This window comes from Prionailurus viverrinus, chromosome X (assembly GCF_022837055.1).
Source record: "Prionailurus viverrinus isolate Anna chromosome X, UM_Priviv_1.0, whole genome shotgun sequence".
NCBI classification, from domain to species: domain Eukaryota; kingdom Metazoa; phylum Chordata; class Mammalia; order Carnivora; family Felidae; genus Prionailurus; species Prionailurus viverrinus.
Window position 1 is genome coordinate 74,103,912 of NC_062579.1, and position 9,843 is coordinate 74,113,754.

A 9,843-nucleotide genomic window follows, 5' to 3' on the forward strand; every position below is an offset into this window, starting at 1 on the left:
ATTCTCATTTCCCTAATGATTAGTATGTAGAGCATCTTTTCCTGTGTTCATTGGTCATCTGTATATCTTCTTTGGAGGAATGTCTATTCAAGTCCCTTGCCCATTTTTTTCAAATCAAGTTATTTATTTTTTTGTTGTTGAGTTGTATGAGTTCTTTATATAAAAAGTCTGGGGGTGCCTGAGTGGCTCAGTTGGTTAAACATCTGGCTCTTGATCTCAGCTCAGGTCATGATCTCATGGCCTGTGATATTGAGCTCCGTGTCAGGCTCTGCACTGACAGCATGGAGCTTGCTTGGGATTCTCACTCTCTCTCTCTCTGCCCCTGCCCCCACTCATATCACATGCTGTCTTTCTCAAAATAAATAAACTTTTGGGGCGCCTGGGTGGCTTGGTCGGTTAAGCGTCCGACTTCGGCTCAGGTCACGATCTCACGGTCCATGAGTTCAAGCCCCGCGTCAGGCTCTGTGCTGACAGCTCAGAGCCTGGAGCCTGTTTCAGATTCTGTGTCTCCCTCTCTCTCTGCCCCTCCCCTGTTCATGCTCTGTCTCTCTCTGTCTCAAAAATAAATAAACTTTAAAAAATAAATAAATAAATAAATAAATAAATAAATAAATAAATAAACAAACTTTTAAAAAAGGTAATAAAAATTAAAAATCTGGATATTTACCCCTTATCAGATAAATGATTTACAAAATATCTCCCCATTCTATAGGTTGCCTTTTCATTCTTTTAATTGTGCCTGTTAATATATAGAAGTTTTCAAGTTTAAGGTAGCCCCATTTGCCTTTTTTTCTGTTTTTGCTTTTGTTGCCTATACTTTCAGTGTCATATCCAAGACATCATTGCATAATACATTGTCATAAAGCTTTCCTCCTATGTCTTCTTCTAGGGATTTTATAGTTTTAAGTCTTATGTGTAGGTTTATAATTCATTTTGAATTAATTATTGTATATGGTATAAAGTGGTCACCTCTATTCTTCTGCTTGTGTATATCTGGTTTTCCCAGCACTATTTGTTGGAGAGACTGTTCTTTCCCCTTTAAATGATTTTGAAACCTTTTTCAAAGATAATTTGACCATATTCTACATGAGGGTTTATTTCTCAGCTCTCTGTTCTGTTCCGCTGGTATATAGGTCTGTCTTCATGCCAGTACCATACTGTTTTAATTACTGTAACTTTGGAGTAAGTTTTGGAATTAGGAAGTCTGAGACTCCTATGGGTCCACTTAAATGCAGAATTTTTTTCTTTCTCTTTTTTTCTTTTTTTAATTAAAAAAATTTAACATTTATTTATTCTTGAGAGAGAGAGAACCTGAGTGGGGGAGAGGCAGAGAGAGGGAGACAGAAGATCCAAAGCAGGTTCTGCTCTGTGAACACAGAGCCCACTCCAACCCACGACCGTGAGATCATGACCTGAGCTGAAACCAAGAGTTTGGTTCAGCTGAGCCACCCAGGCACCCCCTTTTTTTTCAATAACAGTACAGTACTGTAAATGTATTTTCCTGATGGTTTTCTTAATAACATTTTTTCTCTAGCTTACTCTATTGTAAGAATACAATATATAATGTGTATAAAATATGTGTTAATTGACATGTTATTGGTAAGACTTCAGGTCAACAGTATACTATTAGTAGTTAAGTTTTGGGGGAGTCAAAGTTATACACAGAGTTTTTGACTGTGCCAGGGTTGGCACTCCTAACCCCCTGTATTCAAGGGTCACCTGTAATTTCTTTTTGCTTTGAGTTTAGTTTGCCTTCCTGTTTCTAGTGTTTTAAGGCAGTAGTTTAGATTATTGAATTGAAATCTTCCTTCATTCTTTTTTTAAGTTTATTTATTTTGAGAGAGAGAGAGTGCAAGTGGAGGAGGAGCAGAGAGAGAGAGGGAGGGAATCCCAAGCAGGTTCCACACAGCCAGTGCAGAGCCCAGTGTGGGGCTGGATCCCACAAACTGCGAGAGATCATGGCCTAAGCTGAAGTCAGACACTTAATTGACTGAGCCACCCAGGTGGCCCTCCTTCATTCTTAATGTAGGTATTTACAGCCCTGACCTTTCAGCCACACTCACATAGGAAAGATCAGGTCACATGCCCCAGACACTTGCTGTTCTTACAGAATTTTAGTAGATTTTCTTGAATAAATATTGTTATATTTGTACATTAATATACCCTTAGGACAATTTCCAGATACTGTAAGTGCTGGGTTTTTAAAAATGGTCTTTGCCAAATTTTCTCATTTTCTGGGGAGTGTGTCCATAGAACTCATGATCTTCTCCTGGGAGTGAAACTCCATATGGACACTTTTTATCATAAAGCACCCACATTCAATTTCTTGAATATCCTTCTAGAGATATATTGTATATTTCTGTGTAAATGATCTTTTACAACATTATATATGATATCTACTGCCTCTTGAATTTTTGACTCAATATCTTGGCTTTGTTTCATTTTTGCATGCAAAGGGCTGCCTCATTCTTTTTGTTGTCTCCATAGTATTCCATCATATGAATCTATATTAAAGTTAAGCATGTAAGTTGTAAGTTGAGCATTTAAGTTGTTTCTAGTTCTGTTTTGAAATTATACTCTAATGAATATTCTTTTTTTAATTTTTAAAATTTATTTTTGAGAGAGAGAGATTGACTGTGGGAGGGGCAGAGAGAGAGGGAGAGAGAGAGAATCCCAAGCAGGCTCCACACTGTCAGCACAGGGCCTGATGCGGGGCTTGAACCCACGAACTATGAGATCATGACCTGAGCTGAAACCAAGAGTCAGATGCTTAACTGACTAAGCCACCCAGGTGTCCCTCTAATGACTATTCTTAAACCATATACATCATTTCACACATATACATGTGTGTCTGGATAAAATTGCTCTCAAGTGGAATTGTTCTCAAAGGTTATGTCTTTTTAATTTTGTTGGGTGTTGTTAAATTCCTTTCAGTAGAATTCATACAGATTTACATTACTGCTAACCATGAATGGTTGTTGGTTTCTCCATACCCAGTCAATAATGTTGCACCCAGTTCTTATTTGGCAAAGCATGTATTAAACCATAGATAAAGTAGAAATGATTTTCATAAGTCAAACAATTTTTTCTTCTAGACTGTGTGTGTTATAAAATTCAGTCTCTAAAGTAGTAAATATTATTAACTAGAACATAGGTGAGCAAACTCATTTTGAAAGATCAGGAATTGATACATTCTTTTAAAGCAGAAAACAGTTTTTAAAATGTTTATTAAGGAAGGTTGGTTCTGACTAGAAGATTTAAATTCTAGTGGCATAGAGCACATTTGGCAAAATGTGAAACTGCCAGTTTTAAAAAAAATTTTTTTTAATGTTTATTTATTTCTGAGACAAAGAGAGACAGAGCATGAGTGGGGGAAGGGCAGAGAGAGAGGGAGACACAGAATCTGAAGCAGGCTCCAGGCTCTGAGCTGTCAGCACAGAGCCTGACGCGGGGCTGGAACTCACAGACTGCGAGATCATGACCTGAGCTGAAGTCGGACGCTCAACCGACTGAGCCACCCAGGCGCCCCTGAAACTGCCAGTTTTTAAACTGATGATGTTTCTGTATGGTTCTGAAAGTACTAGGCTTTAATGTCAATTTTTGTGTTAAAAAGAGCGCCTTTTTGAGCTCTTGTCACCAACTAACTCTTCATTATCTAAGTATCTTACCTTTGAGATGGTAAAAATAACCTCTGATACCATGGTAGTATGATTTGATTCTGACATTTTGATTTTACTGAATTTTAACATTGTTAATGTTTCAAATTAGTCAGCTTTTTAGAGATAATTTAGTAAATATAATTTGACCAATCAGTTCTCAGTGTCAAAGAGCTCTGTTTACTTAATGAGTCAAAATATTTTCAACATTTGTAGAGCCTTCATTTCAGGCAGTTCTGAAGCTCTACATTTTATTATCATAATTACCTTTGAATCAATCGTTGTTTCTTTATTCATTCAACAAATATTTATTTTGTGTTTACTGTGCTTCTCACACTGGGAGTATAGTGCCTATGGAGACAAATACCAATATCTCTGCCCAAATGGAGTTTATATTCTAATGAGAACAAACAATAAACAAGTAATGAGTAAATAAACATGATAATTATAAATTTTGAGAAATGCTATGAAGAACATAAACAGGGTGGGGTGAGAGAAAGTGACTGGGGAGTTGTGAGGAATGGGTGTTTAAGGAAGGCTTTTTGAGAAGGTGGTATTTGGTCTGAGATTTCTTCTAAAAGATGAGAATAAGCCAGCCTAAGAATAGCTGGAAGAAGAGCATTCTAGGCAGTGGGAATGGCACAATGGCTCAAGAGGTTCAGGGGAAAAAGGAAGGCCAGTTTGGCTTAGAGCTTAAGGAAAAGAGGGAAAATGGAATGAAATAAGGTGGCAGAGATTCGGGGGCTATCTCTCTTATGAGTCTGTTAGGAGTGTTATGGGAAACAATTAAAAAATTTTAAGGCAGGGTTGTAGTATGGTCTGAGTTTATGTTTAATAGACATCACTTTGGCTTTTTGGTGGAGGACAGAGTTATAAGAGGAGGCCCAAGTGGCTGCAGGGGCACCAATTAGGAGGCTGTTGGTGGAGTCTATACAGGAGATAGCAATAGAGATTTGTATATATGTGGTGGTAGTGGAGATGGATAGAAGTGGACTGGTTTGAGATATATTGCAGAGGTAGAACAGGCAGGACTTGATGATTTTATTGGAAGTGGGAATGAGGAAAAGAAAAGGACTTTTGAGTTTTTTTACTTGAGCAACTGGGTTGATGTTGGTTCCACTTATTAATAACAGGAATACTGATGAAAGAATAGGAGAAGTTATTTTGGTTTTGGGGGAGGGCAAGTTGAGACTCAAGTTCTGTTTTGACCTACTTAGGTTTGAGATACCTGTTAGATATCTAAGAGAAGTGTAAGTAGGCAGTTTGTAGCTGGACTTGCAGCACAAGAGAGAAGTTGGAACTAGAGATATAAATATGGAATTCATCAGCATGGAGTTTAGAGTATATTTAATCAGTAAAAACACATTTTTTTTCACTTTTGAACTTCTTAGAGATCAGGATGAGTCTTGTGATCAGTGTCAGCCAGGCAGCAATCAAGATATAGTTGTCATTTGCTGTTTTTTTTATATTTTTTTAAATGTTTATTTATTTTTGAGAGAGAGAGAGACAGTGCAAGGGTGGAGGAGCAGAGAGAGAGAGAGGGAGACAGAATCGGAAGTAAGCTCCAGGCTCTGAGCTGTCAGCACAGAGTCTGACATGGGACTCGAACCCACAAACCGCGAGTTCATGACCTGAGCCGAAGTCAGATACTCAACCTACTGAGCCACCCAGGTGCCCCATCATTTGCTGTTTTTGAGTGTGCCCCGGGGGGTTGCCAAAATCAGACCTTGTGGGATGGTTGTCAGAAGCTTGGGGAAAAAACTTTCAGGAAATATTGGAACACTCTTTTAAGCCCCAAAAACCAAATGTCCTGGAGGAAGAGGGGAGGGAAGAAGTAAACCATACATGTTATGGACTTTCTTAGAAGCAGGTGCCAAAAGTAGGTTAGGTTTATGTAATTGGGATCCCAGTACCAGTATCTTTTAGTTCTTATAAGAAATGTTCCATTGCCAACACTCTGGCACAGAAGATGATATTGTGTGGGAAAAAAAACATAGTTATCTACAGCTCTTGAGTAGAAAAATAATTCAGAAGAGTAGGACTCTGAATACTTTCCCTACTTAATTTTGTTTATATTTATCATTTCATGTTTATAAAAAGGATATATGATCAAAATCTGCCTACATCTAAAACTCAATCATTATAAAATAAAAATTTTTTAAATTTTAAGTGTTAGAAGACGTTGTGTTATATATAGTTTAATAGGCATAGTTTTTTCTTCGTAATATATAAAAATGTTTGTTTTAGAATTAATGACTTTTCATTGAAGTATAGTGGGTGATAGTTAAAGATAGGAAATAAATGAGATCACCTAGATCTGAGTTTTCATAAAGAATCACAGTTTTTATAGAATCTACTGTGTACAGAGACTGCCTCACCAGACTTCCTTCTCATCCTTCAGGACTCTGTTCGGGTGTCCTATACCTCAGAAGAAGCCTTCTCTAACATCTTTCATCTTCACCCCAGTGACTGAGTACATATTTGAGGCCATAAATTAGCAAAATGATGTATACTTTCTTCACTGTGATCTTATTTTCCTTCTGTGTGTGCTCTAGGGAGCAATATCGAAGGCTATTGTGAGTGTTTATTCAAAAGGAATCCAAAAGCGATAGCAGGAATAAAATGTAGCAAATGAATCAGACAATGAAGAGCTATCTTAATTTTCTAGTAATTTTTACTAACCAAATATTTCCATCCTCATATCTCCCCACTTCTTTTTTGCTTTTGTTTTTTAAGGAATGGCCAGAAGAAAGGAGAGTAAACATGAGCTCTGTTCGGGTAAATAAATTTATATTCATCATGTTCAGGGATTTACTACAGTTTCATTTCATCAAAAAATTTATACCTTCACTTTTCTCCCAACCTTAATCCTGCTGCCTCCACAAAGTCAAAGTGAAGTGTTTGCCTTCTGAATTCATTCCAGTGACTTTGATGTGCATTTATTGTCACATACCCTATACAGTCTTCTCTAAGATACAGCTATTCATAGTTTGACTCTTGCTGTTGTATCTGTGCATTTTCTCATTTTATAATACAGTTGCATGTATTCAAAGTGTGACTGTAATGAGGCTGATTCAACATAACCTAACATAGTTGTCTCATTGTTACAGAAACTCTGTTGTGTACATATTTAATGTAGGCAGTAACATAATGTCTGCTCCCATGTTAGCTATTTTAAATGTTAAATTTCTAGAATGTGCGAATGATGACCCATTTCCATTTCATAGTACTTGTTCAGTTGAACAGCTAAAAATTTTTTTGCCAGTATAATAAAAGGAATGTTTAGCCCTTAAATTATGGGTACTTTCTGGTTTGAATATTACTTAGTGCCTGAGTTCCAGTTATAAACCTGGCTCCTCTGAGCTAACTCTTGGTTATGTGCATTCAGGACATTGGGAACTTTTCCTAGGCAAAGATCAGGAGGTAGAGAATAAGCCTAGTAAATATTTGATAAGTAATTTTCCCCTTTTTGTGCCTGCAGGGAAAGAAATGGAACTGGTATTTGGACTATTTATTTTCAGAGGGGTTACAAGGCTTGAAACTTTTCATAAGGAGTAGTATTCATCGTTCTTCTACCCCCCTGACCAGAGAGCATAAACCACATCATCAACATTAAATGAGTTTTGACTGAAACAAACTGACCATACCGGACTAAATTCTTTTCCTTGTTGCTAGAGAGGCCAAATGGCTCAACTTGAGTTGCCATAATCTGTTCACCAACAGACTGCCATCCTCGGAGCACTTGGACTGGCCTTCTGTGCATGGTTCAGGAGAGCCTCAGTGTGGCTAAATTTATTTTTCAAGATCTAGATTCTTTAGCCCACTAGTGAAAACCGACTTCATCTTCAGGCTCAGCCTTCCACCAGATTATACATAAAGAGATTCATCTATTAGGTGGTGGAATTTTTCAAATTCTTGTGGACTCTAAGTTGCATCAGTGGAAGAGAGCAGATAACATATAGTGGCAGTTAAGCCACAGACATACTCGTGCAAAAAGCCCTGCCGCTTCTGAAACCTCTGGGGATATTGCCATTTTCCTTATTGTGAACAACAATGTCAGCATCAAGTTAACAGGATACATTTCTAATGCTTAAAGCCAGCTCTAGCTAATTGGTAGCTTCCTGGGCCTTCACTGGTAGCAATTTGATGAGAGAAGGAAGCGGAGAGGATTGTGGGATAATCTAAAATGTTCCCATTTATTCCACTTTGATTTCATAAAACTGTACTATTTTGTGTATGTGTATATATGTATATGTTACATGTCCCATTTTTACATGTTCAGGCTCATTTAAATAAACCGAGACTTTATTTGGGGGGATCATTCTGAAGCTTTTAAAAAATTTTATCATAGCTAGAATATTTTGCTGAAAATTAAAATTCACTGCTACTGAGTAACTCTTCTCCTTTTAATAAATTTCATGTCATTTGAGAGAAATTAAGCTGAGTTTACTTTTGGTTTTAAGGGCACATTCTTGTGGCTTTTGTTTTTCCTCTAAAGCAAAATAAAACTATATTATTGGGTAGTGCTCAGACTCGAATCCCATTCATTCATTTTTGGGGTTCAGTACATATTTATCTAGTTTACTATGTGGCAGATATTCTTTTGTGTGCTGGTTGTATAGCTGTGACCAATACAAAGTATTGCTTTTGTGAAATTTACTACGTCCTTTTGGAGAAGGCAGACAATAAAAATGTAAGCAGAAATATAACATGAGGTGCTATAAAGAAGAAACAAGGAATAGGGAGAGAATATTTAGAGGGTTGCTACTTTAGATAAGGTGGTTAGGGACTAAGGCCTATTGGAGGAGGTGACTTATGCAGAAGCCCTAATGAAATAAGTATATGGGCCATGTGAATATTTGGGGGAAGAGCATTCTGGGCAGAGTCAAAGGCAAGTTGTGAAGGGCTTAAAAATGTTAACTTAGTTGGCATACTTTTGAGAGCTAGCAGAGAGACCAGTCAGGTTACAACATAGTAATTAAAGGAGAAGAATAGTAAGGAATGACATAGGAAAGAAACCATCGAGTAGTTCATAAAGGCCCTAATAATGTGGTATACAATAAGAAGTCATTAGAAGGATTGAGAGCAGAGTGATATACTTTGGCTTACCTGTATGGGAGCTGTTGTTTGAAGGTTAGTTAGACTGAAGAGAATTAAGGGTTAAAGCAGAGAGACTGGTTAAGTTTATTAGAGTTCCAGGAAAGAGTCTTAGACTAGTATGGTAAATGATGAGGAGATGGTTAGGTATTGGATTTAGGCTCTACTTTAAAGGTAGAGAAGATAGGATCTGCTGTTAGCTTGGATATGAGAGGGAAAGAGAGAAGAAAAGGGTGACTCTTAGGTTTTTGACTGAGCAACTGGGTGAATTCTGGGTTGTAGAGATGTGGCATACTGGAGGAGGAACAGATTTGGAGGAGTGTTCAATCAAAAGTTCTGTTTTGGCCATGTTAGGTTGAAGATGGAGTAGGCAGTTGGATATCCCAAGTCTAGAATTCAGGGTACAAGTTGGGACTGGCAGACTTAATTTTGGTGTCATTAGTGAATAGACATGACATCATATAAGATCATTTAGTGCAGCTAGAAAAGAGCAGATAAAGACAGCATAGGACTGAGCCCTATGGTATATGCCAACATTAAAAAGTAGAAGAGAAAAGGAGGAACCAGCAAATGACAGAAAGACCCACTGGTGGCTAAAGAAAAGTCGGAGACTGGAAGCCAAGTGAAAAAAGTGTGTCAAACAAGGAGTATTTATTGGTGTGGAATATTGCCTATATACCCAGGTAAAAAAGTTTTAGCCACTTTGAAGTAAATGTGATAGCATCCCCAATAGATACCCTTTCTCATTTAGAGAGTTCTCTTTGTTTTTAAGTTTGTGTTCTAAATAACTTTCCATATTGTTACTCAGGACATGATATTTTTGTCTTTAAGGTCATGTGGAACTTTCAATTGTGAGAAGGGATTTGATTATTTTTCCTAAAATTTAATCCCTAACAGTCTTCCAGTCATGGAAGAAATTTCTAAACCTAAGTTTTTGACCCAGGAAAAAAACTATTTTCCTTTATGTTTGTCTTTTTGTTCAGTAAGGATTCCCTGGGGATCTTTTTAGTCCATATTATTCTCTTGATCAATTTTTTTAACCCACTTAAGATTATATAAATGGATGTGCAAATAAGCCAAATCTAGTTAT

The 9,843-nt window shown here is 37.2% G+C and overlaps 1 protein-coding gene across 3 annotated transcripts in view; it reads left to right on the plus strand.

Annotated features, from left to right (window-relative positions):
* Positions 1–8,091, plus strand: part of CENPI (centromere protein I) — a 78,452-nt gene extending 70,361 nt beyond the window's left edge. For all 3 annotated transcript variants that reach the window (XM_047844708.1, XM_047844707.1, XM_047844709.1), the window contains 2 exons: positions 6,393–6,434; positions 7,138–8,091. In XM_047844708.1, coding sequence (XP_047700664.1) covers positions 6,393–6,434; positions 7,138–7,272 — 177 coding nt within the window. In that variant the 3' untranslated portion in view covers positions 7,273–8,091. The remainder of the gene's footprint in view (positions 1–6,392; positions 6,435–7,137) is intronic.
* Positions 8,092–9,843: the final 1,752 nt, after the last annotated feature.